This window comes from Platichthys flesus, chromosome 23, assembly GCF_949316205.1.
Source record: "Platichthys flesus chromosome 23, fPlaFle2.1, whole genome shotgun sequence".
Taxonomy (NCBI): domain Eukaryota; kingdom Metazoa; phylum Chordata; class Actinopteri; order Pleuronectiformes; family Pleuronectidae; genus Platichthys; species Platichthys flesus.
In genome coordinates, this window is record NC_084967.1 from 13999173 (window position 1) to 14025684 (window position 26512).

Below are 26512 nucleotides of genomic sequence, written 5' to 3' on the forward strand. Positions count from 1 at the left end.
CGTTTGAGTGGCATCACATCGCCGCTCCGCAGGAAAACGACTTACGGAGTCGGAACGCAACGAGAGCCTCCTATCGCCTCTAACCCCCACAGCTCGAACAGATGATGTGGTGATATATGTGCAAACATGCTGACACACAATGGCTGGAGATTATGGAAATAAAATGGAGACGGCTGACCACGCTGTATGCACGAGTCGGCGGAGGAGGGTGAGACATTATACATTTAGATTCCGACGCCGCGGGGGGTCTCGAGGGAGCAGTTAGGGTTGGAGCGCAAAGCAAATATTGAATAGTTTGGTTTGCAGGGGGGAAAAAACATTGGCACTGAAGGCTTATAGATAAGTGTGTGTGTGTGTGTGTGTGTGTGTGTGTGTATCTGCAATACACCAGATGAAGGAGCTTTGGGGTGTGTGGACGTAAAATGAATTCTGAGCAGCTTACTGCAAAATCTGAATACAATTTGTTTGCCAAAGCAGATTTTTGACTTTTTTCTCCCTTGTCTTTTTTCTTCGTCCGTATTTTTTAACAGATTCATTTTAATTTGCACTAAAAAAAGGTAACGCATGTAGAATTTTATCCATAGACCATAAATAACGATGGAAGATAAGATGGCTCCCGAAAAGTGAAGCCAAAGGGTCTTGATTGCCCTCTGGTGGCCAGCTGTAGTATAGGTTTTAAACCCCATTTCCTCTGTGTAAGTGGAAGAGACATGGACCAAACTTAAAAGTAAAGATTATATATGAAAACAAAAGGCAGCTTTCCGTGAAGCAGAAGCTGACACTATCAGAGCAAATGGTAGGATCGGAGGAAATCTCTGCCAAGGTTTAAAATCTTTTCTCCTAAGCGAAAGAGAAAGAGAATGCTAATGAGGAAGATGGTCTTACAGAAAGAGCCACAGAGGTTGTGATCTTTAATCCTTCTGTTTGAGTGAAGCTCTGCTGGTGCCCGGTAAAGTCGAGAGGAGGTCAAGCTGAGGTTTGTGATTCCCCAGGTCTGCCGGGCTGATTCCCCAGAGGGAAGGTGAGTGTGCGCTTGCATCATGTGTGTGGCTTAGGTACAGTGTGTGTGTGGGTCTGTCAGTAGGTGTGTGTGTGTGTGTGAGTGCAACACCCATCTGTTTCTGTGGCTCTGAAGAAGCACTTCCACCAGTTTAAACGATTTGCTGTGCTGTTGACATGGGCCAGAAGCAGCTGAGTAATGGTGCCAGCTGCTTGGTGAGTCAGAAAGTGGATTTTGTAAAACTTGCAGATTCTTCACGTTTCAAAAATAAATGTTCCGACTCTCTCAGTGTTAAATCCACACATTTCCCGAGCACTGGAAAAAAAATCCTTCGGGTCAAGCAGGGGTCAAAGGTTTTAACCTGTGGGTCAAAGGTCGACCTTCGAAACACAAATATTTACTCTGATATGATGAATATCAAGTAGCAGCAGACCGGGGTCAGATGATGATACCGATATTAGAGAGTAAAACATTTCCATTACGAGTACTATATCATTTGATATGTATAAAAAACTTGCACAACTCCTAAGATGTCGTTATCAAACCCTTATGAATAAGAAATGTAACTGAGGTTTGATATTCTACAGTTTAAATTGTAAATAACTTTAAATTCGAAAAAGCACAAATACAACCAAATACTCTATATAGAGATTTAAAGAAAATAAAACAATTCAACATGAGGGCACATCTTTTATGGATTTTTGTGCATCATTGTAAATATCTAAAAGAACTCAAACTAAAAGATTGCACATTGTTGCATGTGGACAAACCCACTGTCCTGAAACCTTGAAATTGTTACTAATTCTTGTATTAACAAGAACTTTCTGGATAAGGACTCAACGTGACCCTGAAATCTGTTCCTCGACTGATACAAGTACCAAGGGAGGCGGATAAAATGAAACTTAAATTCAGAGACAAAGTTTCCAAACTCGTGAGTGAGCCGCCGAACACTGACTCCAGGTCGAGGTCGTTTATCCACGTTTGTTAGAATAGAGTCGGGATTGAAGAGTTGTGAGACCTCATAAGGAAAGAAGAGAAGAAGTAGAAATAAAAAGAGGTGCAAATCCACCTGGATGGCCTCAGGTGTGTACTGGCCACTACACTGGGATTCAGAATCAAGAGACGGAAGTGTTCCTCACTCTCTGTGTGAGTGTGTGTCTGTGTGTGTGTGTGTTGTGTCCACACAAAGGCAGCTTTTGAGCTTGACCTTCCTGCAGCCCTACAAAGCAGTAGCCACAGCAAAGGTTACAAAGATGCAGTATTCATGCAGAGATAACAGCCTGCAGCCATTTGACATTATTCAGAGAACTTGATTCTTCTCTGTGAACTTCTGAGAAACACTCAACCTCCATTTTCACTTTCTTTACAGCCTGGTTTTTTTTTCCTCCGTCTCTTACTCTGTGTCAGAGGGAATTTGGAATGCACTGCACCGGCCAAATCAGATCTGCTGAGAACAGCACCTCCACTTGATTGAATCCAATCCCAAATTTCACTTCCAAAGGACACAACTGTGGCACGGAGGGAAATTGGCCGGCAGCGGCACAACTGCACTGGTCGAGTCGAAAGTGTAAATGTGAAACTGAGGAAAGGGGGGGGGGGAGCCGGCTCGTTTGACTTTCCTTGAACAAGCAGAGGTGAAACATGGTGGCGCTAAAGGAAAATTCAGAGGATCCAGAGAAGACACCAAGGCCCAGTTCAGAGGTTTAGACATTCTGAGGTGGTCTGGGATCAGTGATGGGTCGAGCAAAGTACATTAACGTCAATACTTTACTTAAATCGAAGTTTCATCTATTTGTAATTTACTCAAGCAGATTCAAGTGGGTACATTCAAATCTTCCTCCACCACGTAAGTCAGCAAATATCTGCACTTTCAACTCCTCTTAATTTTTTCTAAGCCACAGTGGAATTGTTCCGCTGATCTAATCGGAGCATTCGACTCGGCCTCCTTCGACGAGAGCAGTCCAAATAATCTCCTTCTCTGAACCACGACTCTTTGTCCCTGATGGAAAACAACACAAGGTCAAGACAAGACGTGAAGGAGAAGAAAACCCAACTCTAATTATATTATGTTGTTTTATTTCCTGTCAAAAACACAATGACCCGTCCTGAGAAAAGATGTTTTCACTTCATAAATGCTGGATTTCTAATGGTTTCTGGAATACTAATACATTTTTATTGCCATCCATCTGGTAGTAATTGAGATATTTCAGCCAATAGAGGCCCCGTTCACAGTTAGTGAAGCTGCAACAGATCTTTGTGGATTTTATTCTGCAGCTTCCAATCAGCTTTAATCACAAACAAGTGGCTGATGCCGTGAAGAGCGTCTCCTCCTCCTCCTCGCCCCCAAACGAGTCCCCACAGATTTGCTCCATTTGCATTCCTGTCATATCAGCTGCAATGGAGGTGGGCACAGGGTGATTACTGTAGGAAACCGGAGAGTCCTTACAGCAGAGAGGTGAGTTCTGTTTAGAAAAACGACAATTATCCTGTAGTGTAGGTTCAGAGCTCGACGATGAACTCGAAGCCTCAGGAAACGGAGGGGACCTCGGGGCCTTAACGAGCCGCGGCAGACGATCTGCTCCCCGCTCTGTTTGGCAGCGTGGTAATTGCCTCTCGTCACCGCGCTGTCAGGTGAACAGCACCTGAAGGTCGTCTGCCGTGAATCATCATTACAACACGCACATTTACTTTCCTTTCATTGTGTAACAGCCTCTGGGATGTTGTTGTTTTTAGACAGAAACCTGAAAAGGTGGATGTTTGCCCAGATGAAACACATACAAATAAAAAGATGACTATTTCAAATTTGCACATGATAACTGGACTGTTAAGAATCTTTAACATAAATATCAGTATCAGAAAGTTTTTACTCCCAAATATCGATAAAGGCATCAACCACCAAAATATCCATATCAGTCTAAAACATCACAAACAGACTCAAGCTCTACAAACATCACTGTATGGGATTTCTAGATATACAAAATCTTGGTGACATTTAAAAACTGATGCACAAAAACAAAAGCAATCAAACCACAACATACCCAGTGTATCTCTGTGTGGTTTTGGTGTGCACTACCCCCCCCCCCCTGCAGGAAAGGAAAATGCCTATAATACAAACCCATTGTGACAGACTGCTGTCATCCCACTGTGAAGCATATTCGTTTTGAAAGGGGAACCGTCTCCTTTGCTCAAAGATTAAAAACATCCGATCCGGAGGGGACGCTAATGATTTAATGAGAGCACGAGAATAATGATACAACGTGATGGGAACCGTGTGCCGGGGCGACTTCAGTCCACGGGCACGCCGCGGCACGTTCAATCCCCGTCACCCGAACACAACTCAGAGGATATTTAGAGGCGAGGAGTTCCGTGCATCCTTGATAGATTGTCCAGGTACGATTGAGGTGGATGAAGGTTTGTTTAAGTTCAACAAGTAGCTCGTGGAGTCGCTCACGGCTGTGTGTTGATAGAGGTACTGAGCAGCTCTGTAGGGAGATGAAGACGCTCTGCCTTCACTGCTGTGTCGTCAAACTGCACCGTGCTCCGAAGGTAGGTCTCCTTATTTACCACAAGGCAGCAGGGCACGGTCCACTCTCTCCAGCTTGAATCTGGGGGAGAGCTGTGTCTGCTGCAAAGAGATTTTAATTGCTTTAAGCCAATAAGAAAAAAGCAAGGCGGGGGGGAAATGAATGGCTTATGTGCCGCTTCCCGGGCAAAAAAGCAAAAACAAACCCTCCTGCTCGGGCAGATTCCCCACGAGCCAAATCCTGCAGACCAGCTCATTGTTGCTCTCCCCAGTGAGGACGGGAGAGACGCGGGGGGGGGGTGTGGCGGCGGCGCAGAGAAATAAGACGGGAGGAAAGTTGAGGGAGCAGGTTTTTTATTCTGACACGGCCGACTCCCAGGACGCCGGTCGCTGACTCTGAATCAACGCAGTCATCCTTGAAAGTGTTCAGCGCTCTGAGACTCCAGGAACATTGAGTCAACAACGGCAGAAGTTTTAAAGACGCACAATTAAGTCGACAAACGAGGGTTCGACAATAAATAAGGCGACTGTTTCACTGTTCTCGGCTCGTCTTTGCAGCGGAGCTCTGATTATTAATGACTACAGCCTGTAGATGTGTCTTCCAGGTCTGATGATTAATCCGCCCATCTGGGGGGTGCTGCCGACCGAATGGATCATCCTCCAGTCTCCGGGCATCTTTTGTTGCCCTGGTGAGGCCATCTGGGCCAGACGAGGGCCAATCAGTCAGGAGGAGGCTGCGAGCTTGACCCCATGTGGCCACCTGATCACCCATCGGCAGCCAGAGGAGCTTCCATCATCCGTGTGAGATAAAAAAAGTTTATTTATTATTTCTTTACTTCTGGCAGATTTATCTGATGGGCTCAGAGCAGGGACTTCTGCAGCCTGCTGAGGTTCAATTCATATAGAAGATACAGTAAATACTAGGATTATATTTACAAGGGAAATGTACTTAAACTGTACCTGTGATTGGGCGGGGGGGGGGGGGGGGCTCAATTGTTGGAGCAGCTCAGATACAACAGGAGCCAAACTTCCACTGTAATTGCAGAGTTTAACTTCATGCAAAGTTTCCACAAATCAAACAATAGCAATTCCCCTCAGGATAATTAATATAGAGCCGGCCCACTCGGCCAATCAGAGATGGATATCTAACTCAAGTCCTCGGTGTAAACACAGATTGCATGAGAGGCCTGAGGCGGCGTCTTTGCATCGGAGCGGATTATGAACATCAGCCCTGACAGGTGAGGATGTTCTGGGTCAGATCTAAAGTCTGAACATCAACCGTCCAATCTGTTAAGCCTCATTAAAGTTTTAACAGTGCGTTTAAAAATGACTCATCACTCGCTCCTGGCTCGGAGACGGGATTTTTGAGATTCATTAGTGGAAGACTTGAGATACGAGGAAGCTTGAAAAACTGCACAAGAAGCAGAGAGATTTTTCTCTAACTTCCGACAGCAGAGGTTCTGTTCCCAGACCTCGTAGAGCAATTGTTGTTTAACCTCGAGATATCTTTGCTGCAGGCGCCGGCGCTGCTGCTGTCATGTAATTTCTCCCCCGGTCCTGCTCCTTGGAAAGAGAAGGCAAGCAGCGCGCCGCCTGAACGGTTCGCTCTCGCACTCAGATGAGGTTGCACATCTGTCACGAGCACTTACTCTCCGCTGTTCTTGCTCCAGCTCACATTCCAGTGGCTGTGACTCAGCGGAGGAAGAGGAGGAGGAGGAGGAGAGGGAGGAGGAGGAGGGACGAGGGGACTGATGCTCAGGTGTCATTCAGCCACATCTGGAAATGTCCCTCTTGGTGCTCTGTTGTGGTGCAGACCGAGTACACCTGACCACCGTGTCGCAGGCTTTGCAGACGCAGCCTCTGGTTAAAGAAAATAACACCCGCTTTACATCTGGTCTGGTCTGTAATGGGAATGGATCCAATCAGCATCCACTCCCAAGACTCTGCAGTGGACACAGGTTTCTAATCGGCTCTGTCTCGGATCGGCAGTGATGGAAATATGACACTTGGGTGACCACGCTAATTTGGCAAGACAGTGAGGTGAGCTGAGGGAAAACGCAGGGAGGAAACTGAAAGGCCAACTCTGTTTACGTAACTTTTAAAAAACCTGCGTACACTAATTTGGGTGTAAAAGAGGTTTTTGTGGAGCGCATACCTTCGCTAAGGCCCAACGCTCATCGAGTGGAACCATTTTTTTAATCTGCGAGACCCAGATCCTGAACCTTATTTCATACTTTCATAAGTATCAGTCCACTACACATGCCTTATTATTTGCTTAAACATCCATTATTCCCTAGGAAATATGTAAAAATCACTTAAAAAGCTTTGTTGTAATCAGCAGTGGGTTTTTTTGGTGTGTAAACCTGCTGACAAATAAACAAATCAACCATGAAGCAAAACCTTCTCTCGTTCTACAAACACGTCTCAGAGTTTCCACAAGTCTGACAAATATTCAACTCGAATCACAGCAAACATCATCAGGTCAAAACTTTATAATATTACATGGAAACCCACGATGAGCCGGCGCTTGGCAGCAGTGGCGACAAAAGGAAAATTCCCTTTCAACTGGAAGAAACCTCCGAAACAATCCAACAACAACAAGCTGGTAAATTGATACTTCAGATCATTTAAACTGCGTTAATGTCCCTTATATAAATAAAACACGATTAGCTTTGATTAAAGTCCCTTATAAAGTCTGCTAATATCCAACTTCCCCAGACAATAATCTCAAGAAGAGCCAAGACAAACATTTAAGATATTTTATTATTCTTAAAGCATCCACAGTAGGTATATGGTTCAAACCCCCTTAAATCTCCCAGTGGGTTATTAAAGTATTTGGTCATTAATTCAACTAAATGAAAAAGAAGAGCCGAGGACGATTGATTATTCAAATTTGACTGAGTGACATATCTGCCAGTAACAGCTGCAAACACCCTCCAGTGTTAAAGCGTGTGTGTCTCTGTGTTTTTCCCCGTGAATGACCGGGAGCTGTGAGAGTTTGGCTGTAAACAGTTTAGCACGGATCCTGAATAAAGAGTTTTTCCGTGCATGAAGAGGTTGTTTCTCCTCCCTGTGGCTGCTGCAGCAGGAGGAGGAGGAGGAGGAGGAGGAGTAGGAGGAGGAGGCTCCTGATAAGTTACAGGATGACACTAAATTCTCATCTTTCCCAACAGTGTTAGGACATGAATCTCAACATGCCCCGGGGGCCAAGCTGCTGTGATAATTCGCCAGGCCTCAGTAAACAAGGCCTTTCTACGGCGAGCGGAGACGCCTCCGGGCCGAGCGGTGGCTGCTCTGGAATGTCTTGGACGGAGCTGTTTAGGGAACTGTGAATATCAGTTTGACCTAATTAATACCGCGGGCCAGGGCCGTACGGTCCATGTGCCAAGTCTGAACTTTTACTCAACACAAACACACATCACTGGAAGAAAGGTCGCTGGCCAGAATGAAGTGGGGAGGGAGGGGAGGGGGGGGGGGTGGTGGCTGCAGAAACGAGGGATAGATGGAGAAAGAGTGTTTGGGTTTATTTTTCACAGGGATTTACTCACACTGTTGATAAGGGCACCAGAGTTGCTAGATGAAAGGATTTAGATGTTAGCGCGTTAGGGAGTAAATACCAAAACACAACTCACAGCCTCCTCGGCATGCTAATAATAATAATAATTATATGAACCTCAAGCAAAGTGTGAAATATTAGCAAGACACACGGGCTGTGAAGAATATTCTAGAGGCTTCATTTCCACTTACTGCTCTCTGTGCCTGCAGACCTCCCTCACAAAACCAGTGTACAAACTGTAAAGGTGCAGAGTGCAACAAAAAAATAAAACAATCAATGCTGGACAATAATGTGCGATGACAAGAAGCCAGGGCTGGTATTCATCCTCCGGCGCTCGTGAACGGCGCCCTGCGGAGAGAAGAGAGCATTCTGTTTGGCAGCGTTTAGAAATGTCTCAATGCCTCAGTGTGAGTCAGCGTACGACTTAACTGGAGAGGGCACATCCAGTGTGCAGCAGTCAGGCAGCTGCAGGAAGGTGTGAGAGAGGAGGTCAAATCTGCTGTGACAGTAGAGAGGAGGTGGAGATCTGGGTACAGTCTGGTCCACCGTGCTGTTGGACATACCCTGAATATGTGTGGATCAGTTCCAGCAGATTTAAGGTCAAGGCTCATCTTTTAAAAAGGTGAAACAGGGATTTTTTGAATAGTTGTAAGAACCTGGAATCAGTCGTCTCCCTTGTGGAGATGTGTTCTGTGGTTTTTGCGTAATCCTGCTGACAAACAAACTAACGGACAGGGGGGAAAACGGCAAAATGGTCAAAGCAAACTGAGGCTACTTTTTGTGATGACCACCTAATTGCAGAGCCCTTGATTACAAAAAAAATATTCTCCAATTTCAGACCCTGCACGGATTTTTTTCGAAGGTGAACACCATCCCCAAGCCAGATGTGTTTCCTTTACCAAGCATGGAAGACTGTGTAGTCTGCGTCAGCTCAGCCAAGTATGTAAGAAAGTTTGACTTGCAGAAGGGTTACTGGCAGGTTTCACCGTCTCAAAGGGCCACAGGAGATCAGTGTGTTTAAAACTCCATCTGGACTTTATTCTTACACCGTGTCTGTTTGCGAAAAGGCTCCAGCTACCTGTCAGAGGCTCGTGAATGATCGGTCTCTCCGCTCCATCGGCTTGCGCTGTCTATTTGGAGGATGTTGTCAACTTTGTTGAAGCTCTGGAAGAATGTCTGCAGCGGCCATGTGCCCGGTTCAGGAAGAGGAGGAAGAAGAAGAAGGAGCAGATGAAGGAACTGGAGCTTTTGACGTAAACTTCGAGCCGTTATAGCTCCACTGTCAGAACTTCTCACAGAACTACTATGAGGTATGGATGTATATAAAGGATTTTGGCTTCATTTTTGGTCCATCTAGTCCATCTTATCCCTCCAACCAGCACTGGGTGGCAATCAACCCATTCTTTGCCATTTGGAAAAGGAGGAAAAACTTAATTTGCACACAGCTGGGCTGTTTTGCTCTTGTTTAGCCAGGTGTCTATTCAGTGGTGGCGAGGCTGCGGCTGGCACCGCTCTCCCATCGGGGACCAATTCGGTGACGAGGCTCTGCCTGCAGCGCTCCGTCACAGATATGAGAAAAACACCATACAACTCCTCTCTGCGGGAGGTCCCGGTGTTGCGGGGACCGGATGACAACACCCACAATGCACGCTGGCACAGGAAGAGAGAGAAAGGGAAGGGAAATGAGGGAAGGTCGGGAAGCAGCGGAGAGAGCCGATGTAGAAAATCGAGATAGAAAGGAAGCTAAGCTATGCAGCCCTCATTTGCCATGCCTTATTAGCATAACAACGGGTGCTTTCAAGTTAGAATAATAGAGGGCCATCACTCATCATAATGGCTAGAAGCAAGGCCGGGGCTAAACCCCATACAATCTGCCACAGGAACCAGGGGAGGCTCATATTGTAGTCAGTCTGCGGATTGAAGGAGCGGCTAATAGAGGCATTGGTCTGGGCCGGTGGAGTGAAGCCAGGGGCTACTGGACAGTTTAACGAGCTTAGAGAAGCCGGTGCTACAAGGGAGCAGCGTTAAATTCCACCACAGCTCCCACACTTGACAAACTTGAGATAACATTTTCCAAAACTTGGTGGAACCGTGTTGGATTTGGTGGATAATTGGGGGGGTAGACTATTTCAGCCAATGCATGGTAACAAATTGGTCCCTTTGTTTTAAAATAACTGTTTTGTCTTTTCTTCTTCCCAGGGTACCCCTTAAAAATGAAATTAGAAAGATTCAATTCGCCTTTAATTCCCACCTTCAATGCAAATCCATGTTTTTGGGAGCTAAGAGGTTACACTTCTTAAATTATCCCAAGAAAATGAAGTCTGCAGACACTATACGCACACCCTTGAGGTAAAGAAATCAAAAAGAAATTGAGAGTCTTGAGAAAGTGGACAAAAGGCTCATTAAATTAAGTACGTGGAATAATCTTTCGGGGTGGAGACAATGAGAAAAAGCTTGCTATTCAAGGCATGAACTTAAGCTACATTTGGGGTCCGTGCACGAAGTCGTATCCAAATGTGTTTGATAGGATTAATTCTGCGCGAGCCAGAGAGTGGTAAGCGGTGACCTTTCAAAAAGTAGTTCCACCGACGAGACTAAAAAGAACAAATCACATTTTAATGCCCGAGGACTGAGCCTCAAGTAGGATAGCGAAGGAGATGGCAAGATGACGGCGTGCCCAATTCCCTTTCATATTCTTCGTTTCATTAGTCAGTTCTTTCTGTGACGCCTTTACACCGAAGGAAAATAAATCGGGGATGAGGGCAGGGAGGGATATTAATGAAGCTGGTGCACAAACAGCAGGGCAGGAGGGAGGTCAGTGAAGAGCCGGGGCGTTGTGTTAATTGTTGTAGGAAGTCACACAACACTCGCCGCCCCACTTTTTTCGACGATGCTGCGTTGGGGTGGGAGGCAGAGAGGCCACACACTCCCCTGACCTCGGCCTAATTACTGCATACCTAGTGGAGAATAACAGTGGTTCTGCAGGGACACGTGGACGAGGGAAGGACGGTGCGATGCCAGACGGCTGCCTCGTCCCCTTTGCACCTCCCGGAGGTCCAGAAAGCTGCACAGCATGGCTGGGCTGCCTCAGGGCGAAAAGCGTGTGTATCTGTCTGCTCTACATTCTGCATTTAAATATAGAGAGATACAGAGGAAGTGTTTTCTGAATTCGATAAGAGATCTATAGCGAATGCAGATCTCGCAGACGCCCCGAGCAGGATGAGTTCTCAATCAGCAGCCGAGTCTGAGCTGCGCTTTCTACTACAATTGACGAGTGTTCAACTCAAACTGCACTGGGAGGACGGAGTCACAGGGGCCAGGTTTTGGACACAATATTTCTTTAGCTTGCAAGAAGCTACTGAAGCATAAAATCAATGTTTAAAGTAACTGAGCAGAGGGGGGGGGGGGGCCCACAGCCGAGAGCCACAGGTTCTAGAGAATAGTGCATGTCCACAGTGAGGCCGATAACCCAGACTGTCTTCTGCATTTTACTCTACATCAAAACAAGCAAGTCGGCAGGAAACACAGAAGATCGATATTAGCCTCCAACTTTGTTCTCAACTCAAACAAAGGTGTAAAATCATATAGAATATATATTACATTTGTAATACAAGCCATTATATCCAAAGTGTAGATCTTTATAATAGAAATAAGAAGCTCAAACTTCCATGAACTGAATCATCCAAGTTTTTCTTTCAGTTACATTATACTTTGTTAAACATAGGTCTAAAACTAACAAATAAATATATTAAGAACCAATATGTTGTTTATCTCTCTCCATCTCTCTCCAAAGAGGGCATGAGGAATCGAAAACAAGCGCACCTGACTCAAAAACTCAAAAAGGATCACTTTGTCTCCGATTCTCTAGAAAACCGTTTTCTCAACCAAACCCACTGCATCACACTGAGCTGTGTAATTATACTTTGAGAATGAAGTAGAAAGACACAGGGATGATTCATCTTTTCCAACCTGTAGCATCTTAGACCCAAATGAAGCCTTCAATCAAATAAACAATCCTCAATTCCCTCCATGGTTGTTGACTATTTGCATGGAAACGCACAATCCTGTCAAACTGCATCAATCCTTCACAGCATCATCCTCGACATAACAGAGACCTGCAGTCACTTTGCAGTCGTGAATGAGTCAACTCAGTCGAGACGGAAACGTTGAAAAGAGCCGAGAGAACTGGGTTCGGATCAGATTTGGAATGAAGCGCTCCGACACATTTGAAAGATTAGTCGTCCAACTGCTCGCCAAATTATAAAAAAAAGACGATCTCTCTGAGGCTGTGCCAAGTCACAAAGCTCCGTCTTTGAATAAAAAAAAAAAATGAATTGACAAGAAGATCAGATCTGAATCAAAGAGTCTGATTATGCAGAAAATATAGATTTAATTACATATGAGCAGGATGTCTTCTGACTAACGCACATGTTTTATCTGCTTCATGTAGGTCAGGAGATTATAGTCAAAAACACAGTTTCTATCTAGAGTTTGAGATACTTCATTATTTACATATATGTAGGCCTTGTTTGACTATATATACAAATATTCATGACGAAAGATGAACTGATCATCATGTCATGACATGTGTCCGAGTGAGAAGAACTAAAAAAATTCATGTTAGATAGAAATGTCATGATTTAATCTCAGCTGTGTAATTGCATTAGTTTGTTTCATTTTATATCAGTCAATATGGCAGAAAAATAAAAAATGATATTTTAGCGATTTGTGCTTAGTCCCAAATAAGCATATAAATAACTATTTGCTTCCTCTCCACTCATCTGAATATCAGACAATAAGACTGAGGTGACGACTTAATCCTGTTTAAACTTTCGGTGAAAAAACGATAAAAATCTCATCTTCATTAATTTTCAAGCACATTAAATCAGGCCTCATTTGTCAAACAGCAAATCTTATTACTGTGTCCTCTGTCACGTCATTAACAAAAACAGCTATGAAAGTGATTTCACTCTAAACATCAAATGACTGGAAACAGAATGAGACCTGTCGGAGGAGAACGAGCTGATGTGTCCCATGGACGAGCGACAGAACTGCTGCGGTTGTCAGTTGAATTTAAAGCAGAACAGCACCTGTCAATGCTGTTTCCTTCCCTCTCCTCCTCCTCCTCCTCCTTCCTTCCCTTCCTCTCTCTGCATCTGCCGAGCATCAGGGCTCCATCTCTCTCTCTCTATATCTCTCTCTCTCTCATGGCCAGCCTGTCTTTCACTGAGAGAAAAGGCATGAATAATGTCTGCGAGCTCAGGGACAGACAGACGGAGTTGGTTTCCTCATCTCCCGAACCTACGTGAACACGCCGCTCCCTCGCTTCCCACCGGGGAAACAAGATGAAATGGGCGCGAGTGTTAGAGACACGGAGAGAAAAGGGCGAGAGAAAGGCGAGGGCGAGAGGCAGCGAGAGGCTGCATATGTAAAAAAAAAATTAAAAAATAAAATCTCCCAGGAGGAGAGGATGTGAGTTGGCTTGAAGCGGCTGGAGGTGACCTCGCTGCAGGCACAGCCGGCAGGGCAGGGTGGGCGGAGGGAGGCCGCCAAAGGGAAGCTAACGGCTAGTAGAGACTTGACAGGAATCCCCCAAAGAAGACAGAACCATCCACTTGTGTCAGGGACATACGTGGACAATGCATGGACGCTTTAACACGCAGCGACCGTGGCAGGTTTAATTGAACGGACAGGATATTAATACGCGTCATCGTTCCGTGTAGGGTGCGTCCTGCCCGGTGGTTAATCAATGTCTGGTTCCCAGTGTTCTTGCAGAAGCTTCATCTTGTCAGAAACAGCTGCTCTGTCACTTCTGGGCTGCACATCTTGCTTCTAACAGTGTAAACGCTCGATCAATACATCAGCCACACATTGTGTTCTTTTTTTACATGTACTCAATGGTTGGCTACAGTGTAATGTGAATAATAATATAAACTCTTGACACCTACAGGATTCTGAATAGTTTCAGCCTCAGCTCTTTGCAAAAGCAGCTGTAGTATCATCCAAGGTTTTGACAGGACATTCTAAAAAGCTAATTCAACATATTATGGGCCTTCTCGACTGGAATGAAACAGGTTTGTGCTTCAGGTGTTGAGCTAAAACCAGAACATGATCACCTCAGCTGAGCATTAAGGCCAGAACAGGATCATACACTGAAGTCCAACTAGATCGCCAGCAACAGCTCCAGCCAATCAGAGCACAGGACGGGTTGACGGAGGTGAAGGTGCCTCCTGATTTGTTTACACTGCAGAAGTCTTGAATCAGGGATATCAAGCAATAACGATGTGTTTCAGGGACAAGGTGACAAACTCTCTGCAGCTGCATTAACTGCATCAGACTCTGGTCGGTTTGAGACAGAAATCAAGAACCTATTGGGTTTGAGTCGGGCTTGGGTAGTTTCCTCCAGAGGATTGGACAGTTTGGATTGGATGCTCATTGAGCGTGAAGTCACAAATACTTACAGAAAGGTATTTCAAGATGATTGAAAAGGCAGAAATCTAATTGAGCTACATCTATTCTTGTTCCTCCTTATGTCAAAAACAATGACAAATGGCGTGGATACATTTTTCAACCCCATAATCGTATATTTTTAGGGCTACAGCTCCCGTCTGAACTACCTCAACCTAACCTGGAATTGTGAGAGTAACCTTTATTAGGTATTCTCCTTAAGCAGCATTTCATTAGATAAGCATTAAAAAAGAAATCCATCTTGGTCCAGCCCCTAATCCACTCAGAAACACCCAAATGGATACAAATGCTCCTCTTCATACACCCACACTCGACCGAGGAAGACAAGACTATTTGATCCTTGCCAAGAGACGGGGCGGCGAAGGATAGACCGACCAGCGCGGCTCTCAGAACAGCTTTAATCGCCCCGTATTGATCGCTCTACTTTTTTTTTTGGTGAATCAGCAACAACTTGTGTGGGCCGAGGAGTTTTCTTAATATTCCCATCTCTCCGTGAGCAGGTCAGACAATTTCACCCTCCCCGGTGCCTGCGCTTCCAAAACACCCCATTTAGAGCTCATTTATATTCATACAGTTTGAAGGTAGAAGAAGAAATATTAACTTTGCTCTGCACGAAATGTGAAAATCGTTCAGATTCCCCCCCTCCACAAAAATCTCACAGCGTCCAGGGGCTGCAGCAATACAACTTTGCAGGTTGCACAACAGCAGTACATCGCAGTGTTCTGATTCACCACAGCTTCAAAAACCACAATCCCATGTTTACACTGGTTCATCGTCAACCTACAGGGCTGCTGGGTCGTCAACACCTCTATTTGTGGCCTTGTTTTTCTAAAATAAAAAGAGGCCCAAAGGAGGACTGGGAAAAACACGGCTGTCCTTGCTAGAAACATAAACCTTAACCAAAGGTGACAGCTCTGATTTGTTGCAGAGATCAGAAGAATCAGCTGCTTTGGGATGAAAGAGCCTTCTCTTTCCCAAAGTGTTAATGTCCAGAAAACACCAGCTGAGAGGATTCAAATTTGACTTTGTCTCGTTTCATTACAGATTCTAAAAGTAAAAAGAAATTGTCTCGTTAATTGTTGGCTTCCTAAAATCGTCCATCAGTTGTCAAGATGTCTCTCCCACCACATCTGCACATGGAAACAGATCCACGCAGACAAAAGGACACATTTGCTGTTCAAGTGTTACACAAGAGCGAGTTGTTTAATCCTCCCTCATTTAGCACAAGAACAAAGAAAATGTTATTTTGGCAGAAATATGTTTGACTATCAAGATTTTCCTGTATCAAAGAATTACACTTGATCATAATCCTAATTAAGCTTTTTGCAAAAAGGTACAAAAACATACATTAACTCAGGAAAAACATACATTTACTCAGGAAAAACCTACAGAGACACACAAAGACCACAGATATAAAAGGAGCTTTCGAATTTGCCACTTTGTGGGACGGACGGCGACAACAACACAGTCTCATTCATCTATAGTCTGGTATAATGAAAAGGTAAAGGGCTCCTTTCTATTCACAGTTTCTTTATGCTCCAAATACCATTTATTTATAGAAGTGAGATAATGGAGAAGAAGGTCACAAATATTTCCTCCACCTCCTTTCACCGTTAAAAAGAGGAAAACAGCAGTGGAGAGACACTCACTGGTGCATTCAGTTAATGTGTATTCACCGCTATGAAATACAAACACACAGCAGTGTATAGTCTGGTATATGTGTTCATGTTCACGCAACGCAACACAACTCGACACACATGTAAGGGCACAGGCAGCAGTTTGCAGCTTTTCCATTTCTTCCACTTGGAACAACAGATGGCTGATGTTGACAAGGAGAGGGTGACGTGTGTGTGTGTGTCTGTGTGTGTGTTACTGTGTGTGTCTTATCATTACCTGTCCCCAGAGGTGAGCCTGGAAGTCAGACAGTGTAGCAGAGGCAACGACAACAGGTTCTCTCCACCAAACCTCTGTCAAGCATGATTGGACAGCATGTAGTAAGTGGTGCTACGGCTCCAGGGATACACTCATACTGTAAACACACATAAACACACACAAAACACACACACACTGGCTGATGGCTGCTCGATTTGTGCACGTGTGTGTGTGTCTGTCTCACACCCTCCGTGTTGCACTTGCTGTGGCAGCTTAACATTCTCAATGGGGCCCTGACAAGAAGACGGATGAGACTGACTGCACAGAGAATCGTTACCGCACTCCCACGCAACAGTGTGCGTCTGACTCAACACAACTTCACCGGGATCGCCCCGTCCCATCTTTCAAACCCCCAACAGACCAGTGACCGGTCCAGACTCATCATCACTCACATCAGTCATCCCAATACTTGGGCATGCGCCATTGACTTGATGGTGTCATAACACAAAGCTTTCCCCTTGAGCTTTGCCGGCGACCGTGTGTGGTGTCGTTTTACGATTCCTTTATTTGCTGTGTGGATTGTGTTCTGTGCTCAGGCCTCCTGTCAGCCAGACGCTTTGATCCCTTTGATCCAACAAGGCCAAATTTAACCTTTACTTTCAGCAAACACCAGCTGATGGCGGATACATTATTTCATCTTACATGTTTCCTCTGAAACAGAGTCCAGCTACAAAATGCTATTGCACATTGTTCAAAATTGTTCAAGATACACATAAATAGCTACACAAACTAACCCATAAGTTATACAGATAAAGACAGAGCATAGAAAACGCCACTACAGGAGAAAGACTAGATGGCACCCCCCCCCCTCCTTTATTTGTTTTACTTTATTTACCTATTTATTTATTTTAAATTTTTATCTAAATTTATTTATTTTTTAATTTAATTTTCTTCTCTCTTTTCTTTGCTTTGTCTTGCAGCATTGTTGTGTTTACATGTATTGTTATAATCCAATATTCCTATATACACATATATATACACATTCTGAAGTCTATCTTAATGTATGTACTTCTGCTGCATGGGTTAGGCTGTAATTGTATAATTGTATTGTATTGATTACCCCCCCCCCAAAAAAAAAACTGTTAAACAAAGACAGGAACTTGAAGCACAAGAGCAATACGTGAAAAACTAAACGATCAAATTAAATATAAAGACAATTTAGTAAAAGATAATGTGTACCATGTGAAAATATGTGAAAAAATGTCACCTGGAATTGAAATTAACTTTTAATGTAACAAAGCAAGAATGAAGCCTCAACTTTTAATCCAACACGGATGAGAAGTTCTGATGGTGCTCTGGAGAAAAGAGCAAATTCTAATATTTCCATGACAACTGGCAAACTCCATTAGCAGAGGATGATCATGTGACATTAGAGAGAAGCTGCAGCTCCTCCTCTGGGAACAATTAACGGCTCTGCCAATTCCAGGGCCGCCCGTACGACACTGGAGATATTTCACCCTCGAGAGAAGCCTCCTGTCGGGTCACCTGTCGAGTCGCCGTGTCAGCGGGAAACAACCTTTTAACTCTGGCGTTGGCGGCCATTTCTGTGTGCCACGCGGCCGCTGCCATGAGTCCCCCCCCCAACACCAGCTTACACTAAGTGGGCACCCAGCGAGCACACACTGATTGCCTTCGGATGACCTGGAAATGTCTGCTCTTACCTGCACCCGGTGCTTAAATCAGAACTCGCTGCTCAGACGCACAAGCAGCTGCAGCGAGAGCTTCGAGCTACACCGGCACTGAAAGATGCGGTGACAGACTCGGTAGCCGGCTGCATTAATCCTTCACTGGAGCTGAAATATATAAAAAAAACTGAACTGGGGCATTGCACTGTGTGTGCGTGAGAGAGGGAGCGGCGAAGGGGAAAGAGCAGGGAGTGAGATGTAACGCTTTTTTATCTGGATGTCTTGGCAGCAGCGTTTATGAATTACAGAAAAAAAAGATTAGAGTTTCGGCTCCTCGTGCAGATCATCCAAAGGTACGGCTGAGTGACAAGAGAATGGATTTGTAACACCGGTGAAGCTTTTTTACCATTTTGTGAGCGAGCTTCTTATTGTTCATATGCTATCTCGCAGCTTTCTGTACACCTGGGGGATTAAATGATATCCACTCAGAGGCAGATAGCTGTTGCATCATCATTCACTGGAACCAGAATCTTTGTTGAAAACATTTTATTTGTTCCCAGCCTCGACGTGATGCTGATACCTCCAACACTGTGTATTATAAACACTACTTTACTATTCCATTCTTTTATAGGATATTATTATTATGCATTATTCAGTCGGGTGTTGGAGAAACATGAAGGTGACTTATTTCATGAGGTTACCAATGGAGCCTGGAAACCAAATACACACTTCTCGCGACACACTACCACAAAAAGGTAAAACCAGTGAGACCATGTTTGCGAGTTCCACATAACTCCTGTGCAGTGTTTTGCACAGGAAGTTGACTGGAAGTTGTGGATCATATTTCATCATCTCACCAGAATCTGAAACAACACGCCGCCAAACCAGCGCAGCTCTCTCCCATCACTTCTGGTCACTCCTGGCCTCTCTATTGATTTCCCGCCCTTGTTTTGTCACTCGCCCCGAATTTGCTGCCGACCTTGCTTTGCAGTTTGAAATACTGCCCCGCTGTTCACTGGCTTAATTGCGATCTTGCGGATACACAGGAGGATGTACACAAGCAAAACTCCAAGGGGAACACATGAAAATGTCATCAAGGAAAAGTCTATTTCCAAGCATATATCAAATTTCGCCAAAAAAATGACAACTTTGACCTTCGCTGTCCTCAAATCTACAGGAGCTGGTCTCATTTCCATCCTTACATTGTCCTCAATGTCTTAATCTAATGAGAACTCTCTGTTTCACTGCGCCCTATGTTCTCCTACACACCCATCATTGTTTTGTGGCAATCCTAATTACGTCCTGCAGGGCCGGCCTGATTGCTGCTGGCAATCTAATCCTCACTTTGGAGACTCGTAAAAATCCTAATATTGTGTACGTGCATGTGTGTGCACATAAAAGTGGGGATGGTGGCCAAGGTTTTCAGATGACATGAGGAATGAAAGTCATATAACCTCACGTGGGGAAATGAAGTGCACGCATGCATAAACACGAGTGTTGATGACTTTAATAGAACAGAAAGTGTAAATCATGTTCTTGTTTTTTATTGCAGAGTAGACCATCATGAAAGTTGGAAAACCAGAGAGCAAGTGACAGCTCTTTTTAAAAGATGTGACATTAGTGAAGCAGCAGACCAATGCAGACGTGATGCATTATTCAGCAAGACCATGAACAACCTTTGGAGAATGGTCAGTGACCCCCTCCCTTGGGACACAAAGCCACTTTTTAATGACGTCTTATTGGAGTGTAAGCGGATCCATCGCGACCCAGTATCCTGCCTCATATTCCTGAAATATTTTTTTCCGGTGACGTCCTCGAATGGAAAAAATCTACCGGGGCAGAGTTGAAGACACTTTTCTTCAAGTAACCGTGGATCAGATTGAAGTTCACCGAGCAGCTATTCACTGAGAACAAAACCTTTTGTTTACAGCCGGGTTTGAACAGAACCTTCACCTCATCTCAAGTACACCGCCAACAAACTGAAAACACTATTACCCCATCATTACCACTGGTTATTCACTCCCAATCACACTATAAATGCAGCAAATCTTCCAAGTTCATCCAATATTGCGAGAGAAAATGAAAATGTTCTGCTTACAGGCCTGAACAGTTCTATCAAGAGACTGTTTATTTCCATCTGAGGCCTCCTCCCTAAAAGATTTCTTTACCATCAAAAAGACTTAGTGGGAAATCAATGTCAAACACAAGGACAATGAAGAAAATCTGATGAAATTGATTAAAAAGACACTGAAAAGGTTGATTCAAGTTTCCCAAAAGCAAAATACTTTCTTTAGCTTTTATTGTAAGTATCACAGGAAGTCCGCTACCACATGACAGCACCCAGCAAGTAGGAATATTTGATGTTTCTACGTCAACTAGTCAGTCACACTAAGTCGTTGTTTTGTCCTTTAGCGTAACAACCATACATGCATGTTGTGTGTCCGAACCTCAGTTACGACCCAGAGGAGCGTCTCGTGATGTGGTGCCCCTGCAGAGGCGCACACTGTAAATCTTCAGCTGCTTTCAGATGTGTATTAACTCTTGTTGTTGATTAAGCCTTTAACATTTGTAACACGTGACTGACACAGACATTCTACCGACACGTTCAAGCTGAGTTCGGGCTGTAAACGGCTTTATGGAATCTCCACTGATGGGTTAGGTTAAGAAAAAAATTGTGGTTTGTTAAAATATTAAACACAGGGTTAAAGTTTTTGAAAGGTCTTGGATAAAAGAAACAATATTGTCTGATAAATTCAAATGGGACAAAGCAGCGCCTGTGAAAGACTTTTGTTTTGTCCGTCCACACAACCCCAGCCTCCTCCTGACAAGGACGTTGTCGCTCTTTGTGCTGCCTCACTCGACTCTCTCCTTCGCTCCCGTCATAATTACTACAGCTACAGGTCACCGCACAATAAAACCTAACTGAGGGTTGTAATAAGCTGCCGGCACAGACAACCTATGGTGCCCAGGATTTTAATGTGCCTTGCCTGAGAGGAGAAAAAATATCTGATATTGCTGCTGGAAGGACACTGCGAATGAACGTTTCTGCTTCATAATATTTACTTAATATAAACATCAATCATATCAAAAACAACTCGACACTGTAAACAGCCAATCAAACAAACAAGCAGAGCAACGGGAGAATATCAATCACTGCGGGTTATGAATATTTATATTTATCTATCAACACATTAGATTGATAGAGGCTCGGCCGCCAATTTGAATAAATCCCTGGTGTGGCGCTGGATCGCACCCCGACACCGTCACACACGTACAAACACACTGGCTAAGACTTTGATCCAAAGCCTCTTACAGGCTGATTTTTAACCCCCCCAAACGAGAGGCCACAGATCCTCCGCTCGGCTCACAATGCAAGACGCCCGGTGTCGTTAGCCGTGAGGATCAGAGCCCCGGACGACCAGAGGAGTGTGTCCGTGACTTAAGAGGTTTACCACCACTGGACACAGTTGACATGCATTAGATGGAGTTTGAAGTTGGTGCCAGTTAGAGCTGATTTATATGACTTCTGCTCTTTTTAAATGGAAGCGGCATCAGAGGTGTTCCCGTGAAAGCATCCCCCCCCCCCTGTAATACTCCTGAAGGGACTTCTGCTGTCGCATTCAGTAGTGTGTTAAAATGACCTTATCCTGATTTATGGTATTTTTCATTTCCTGTCACACCACAATAATGTTGAAATAGGGAGTCTGGGATTTTGCTCTAATATTTATACAATATCCTTTCCAAATCCAATTTAGTCCACTCAATGTAGCACAAATTGGATAATAAATATTACGGACGTAAATGTCTGCTTTAAAAAAATGTATGTACACAAGGGTAAGTGTGTGTATTTGTGTGTGTGTGTGTGTGTGTCTGTGAGGTTCAAAGGTGAAGCTGAAAATGTAAAACAATTTTCTACTTCCTGAGGACAAAAAAATGACTTGATACCTCAAGTAACCCGGTGGAGGCAACATGGCAAAAAGTTAATCACCGATCTATCAATGCTTTAGATCTAAGTACTTTAAAAAATGTATAAATGCACATTTTACAGTTTTGTGTGACTGCGTGTGAGACCGACTTGTTACATTTTCAGAGGAGCTTCCCAATAAAGTGCAATCCCATCTAATCCAGTAATCTAATCCAATGTTTCTGTCAGTGGTATTAAAGGCAATCGGGAATTCGGTAATCTTGACATGAAGAAACTGGATTTTCTTTAGTACTATAAAATTATTTTATTGGTTATGTAGGCGTCTGAGAGTGTTGAAGCAATATTTATACACGAAAGCTGGAATGTGTATTTTCTGACTCGCTCAAATGTAACACACGTCTTCAAAAGCCCGAAACTACACAACATAGCAACAGGATCAACAAACTAAGGACTAATTAACTTCCTGCAACACTAACAATGGAAATAATGTGAATATCTGACCACAGAAGATTTAAAACACTAGGAAACACTAGGAAGAGGTATATTAGTATACGTGGTCCATGCATTGAGTTATATTTTCTGAATTAATCTCTGTGTCTAAGATCGATCACGTCCATAATCTCAAAATATACAGTTTACAAATCACAGAAAACCTTAAAAAGTTCAGAATAAAAAAAAAACTTGGACCTTTTTACAAAATAAAACACAATTGATCAATTGCTTTGGAAAAATACAACATGCACGTTCTACAGTGCATATTTGTACGTACTACTGATCTGGTTTGTGTGTTATAAGTCATATTAGTGTGGGAATATGGGGAGTATTGCATTCCTCACACTGGAATGTGTATTTTCTGACCGTCTGAAATGTAACACACCCCCTCAAAATCCCCAAACTACACAACACAGACACAACACGAGCAGAGAATTTGCATCTACATGAATAAACTTTAAACACAAACAAGGGAATTAATAACGTTAATTCCCGGGGATGGAGACAATAACAAAATAAAACAAAAGTTACGTGCATGTGTGGTTTTTTAGAGACAATAGCTCCGCTGTCAAAACACCGAGAAGCTCCGATGCTTTTCCCCAGAAACCAGAGAACCCAAGCCGGACACTGGAAGCGGGACACGCGGGGGGAAAGTTGCTGCGGGCTCTCACCTTGTCTCACGCACTTGAGTCGCACCGGGTCCTTGCTGTGCTTGACCACGGCGTGCACGTCCCGGGTGGTGAGTCCGGCCACCGGGGTGTCGTTGACTTCCAGCAGCAGCTCGTCCTGGAGCAGCCGGCCGCTGTGGCACGCCGCGCCGCCCGCCGGCAGTTCTCCGACGACGGGGAAGAGTCCATGCTCCGCGCCGCCCTGCAGCTCCAGCCCCAGCCGGCCCTGCTCGTCCCTGCATAGGACGCTCTCGTGGACTTTGCCGGTCCAGTGGTTCTTCCTCCTTTTCAGGCTCCGGGACATGGCTCCGATCACATGAGTGCAGCGGCTGTGGGAGAAGTTTTCTTCGGTCGCTCCGTTGCGCGGTTCCCCCCCCCTTCCCTCCCCTCCACCAGCCCGGTGAAACACCGGAATGTGTCCGGTTTCAACTGGGAACCACAGATGTTTCCATGTCAGCGCGCACACACACTCTCACACGCACACTTAGATATATATACATGCATTTACACACACACATACACACATACACACACGCGCGCGCACAGCAGCTGGATCATCAGTCCGCGATAACTGAGAGCTGCTCAACTTGTGGTGCCTTCACGTGCCGCCTCTCATGTGGGAATTCACACTGTCAACGTGGGACACCCTGAGCTGACTCTGAACTCCGGAGATCATCAGCAGTTTCTCTCCAGGTGGTGCATTAGTGAATGCAGAGGGAAGAGGCTATCAGACACGACCTCCGGGTAAAATCCCTAAGAATTGGCTCAAGAGTTTACCCAGAGTTTTCCTTTCACACCGCCACAACGCAGCATGAGGTGGAGCAGCCTGGTGGAGTTTTACGGACCTTGTACTAGGAGGTAAGGAGGATAAAGTCTGTAAGAACTGCATGCACCTCCTCTGGATCAAATGCTCCGGAGGATGTCCTGCCGTGGTCTCACCTCGGGTCATGGCGGACATACTTGCCACGGAGCATATTGGAGAAAAAACTAATTGTGCAAACATCCCGCCAAAGTTTGTGTCTGAAAATGAGCTGTTTCCTGACATGCACTAAACTCTGCATAGTCCCCTGACATTCTCCTGAAGGGCTGCATGTAAGAATGCAAATGTCACTATCTCGCAGTTTTAAGTGTAGAAAAACCCAGAGATCCGACTTCCTCCTCAGGTCAGACTGGTAACAACAACAAAATAATAAGTTAAATGAATCATTGTTTAGCTGCATCACAGGGATTTTCTAAGATGCCAAAATAGTTTCAATCCCACAAGCGTTGGTTTGTAAGGCATCATTAGAAAAACACAATAAAAGCTCATATGAAAACGTTTTAAAACTCATCTGGGCAAATGAACTAAGAAACTGCGTTCAAATGCCTCAAGGAGAAGTTCTCAAATCCCAAACTATACAAAGTTGACAACTTTACGAGAAGTACCTAAAGGCAGCATCCAGCTCCAACCAACCCAACTGACCCGGATGTGAAGGCTGGATGAAGAGGAGGAGGAGAGAGAGGAAGAGGAGGAGGAGAAGGAGGAGGAGGAGAAGAGAGGCAAGGTTTTCCCCAAATCCAGCTTTCCATGGAAGAAAGGAAGAGGGACGGTCTTTCCAGAGAAATGGCCACAGAGCAGAAATAACGAGGGTTTAAACACCAGAAACTATTTATCTTGTATGACTTCTGCCTCGAGACACTTCAGATGATAAAAGCAGTGATGCCAGGACAGAATTATCAAACCATAACTTGCTATCACTTGTTTCCACACTCCTCCATCATTTACTTCCCCTTGAACGTGGAACAACATCAGCGTAATGGATGTTGTCCACTTTTCTCTGGGTGGTCAAGGACCCGCAAAGGTTAAAATCCAAGAGCTTGGAAAAACAAATTGTCATTAATATTAAAGTAAAATCTTTGGATGAACTTGAAGATTTTATTTCTTTCAATGCCCTCAAGGTCTTTGCTCAAGGGGCGGCGAGCGTTTCTCCGTCTCCTCACTGACGACGAGGACATCTCAAGTCGTATTTTTCATTCCCCTGAGACGGTGTTTATGATCAGTCATTCACCTGTAAGAGTTTTGTCATGTGCAAGAAGGAAGGGCTCCAAAAACACAAGGGCTCCTTGTGTTTATCTCAAACTGGAGGAACAGGGAAAAATCGAGTGTAATCCAACTTCAAACAAAAAGGGGTTGTTGTTTTTTCTTTCCCAGGGTCGACATGTTTCAAACTGTCAATCGGCTTTTGTGACGTCACCCAGTCGTCGGAGCTCGTTCCCAGTAATGATAGTTTGCTACTTCACCTCCGCGATGGTATAGATCATGCACGACGATAACAGCAATTCCTGGAGTTATCTGTCAGAGCACGTTAATCCTCCTGCCGCCGTTAAATCGTGTTTTTCTCATAACAAACGAATAATGAGTTGAGATAAGAGAGCTTGTTTCCCACACAGAGGAACGATCAGTGTGTCATTACCATCGGCTCTCATTCATTCTGGCTGGTTCTTCTGTTTTTGTTTTGTTTATCCGCAGGATGACGCAAAAACACAGAGCACAGAAGAAATACACAACAGAATTTCACGAAACCTGAAGGAACAAGAAAGGAGTCATTCAACTTTGGACAAATAGACGCATTTACAAACTTAAAGGACAGTTTGAGAAATAGTTTTCACTTCCTTCCTGTTGACAGCTAGATAGGAAGTTTGATAATACTCTAAAGCCTGAACATTAAACATGTACATTCCAAGTGAATTCACATATTTCCCCAAAACGACAAACTGTTCATTTAAAAATGGAAATAATATCGTTTTAATTGTAACATTAAATAGTGAAAAATCCCCCTGATTGGTAAATTTCCCAGACTCCCAGAAAATAATCACAGACATGACCTCAGTGTCCTCGGTGGTGGCTGCTCAAGGCCTGCAATTCAGCCCATTGAATCTTTTAATGCGTCTTATAAAACAGAAAAATCAGTAATCAAGACGACAGAAGCCACTTCAACGCTGCGTTACAATCAATTTCTCCTCAGAAAAGCAATTTTGCCGCCCTCGAGTCGCGAAGACAACAAAGCCGCAGACAATGCATCGCTCTCTCCTCCTCAGCGACATTTGGAGGGAGTGCATTCCAGAGGTGGCGGCTCCACGGAGGGCAAATTAACAAAAAGAAAAACAGGAAAAAGAAAACGAAAAAAGAATCGGGGAGTATTTTAACAAGGGCAGGAATTCCGGAGGCAGTGTTTGAACGAGGCGAGGAATGCTCTGCGCGTGGCAGAATGAGTGCCGGGGAGGAGAGGAGCATATCAGCAGCTGAGGGAATGAAAGAACTGGAAAAACAGAGAGGGATTAAA

The 26512-nt window shown here is 44.4% G+C and overlaps 1 protein-coding gene across 10 annotated transcripts in view; it reads right to left on the reverse strand.

Annotated features, from left to right (window-relative positions):
• magi2a (membrane associated guanylate kinase, WW and PDZ domain containing 2a) overlaps positions 1-23603 on the reverse strand; it is a 164039-nt gene extending 140436 nt beyond the window's left edge. For 2 of the 10 annotated variants that reach the window (XM_062383107.1, XM_062383106.1), the window contains exon 1: positions 23193-23580. In XM_062383107.1, the coding sequence (XP_062239091.1) occupies positions 23193-23493 (301 nt within the window). In that variant the 5' untranslated portion in view covers positions 23494-23580. Of the gene's footprint in view, positions 1-23192 lie in introns of all 10 variants that reach the window. The other 8 variants (XM_062383108.1, XM_062383109.1, XM_062383103.1 and 5 more) reach the window with 7 other exon arrangements.
• Between the last annotated feature and the right edge of the window lie 2909 nt (positions 23604-26512).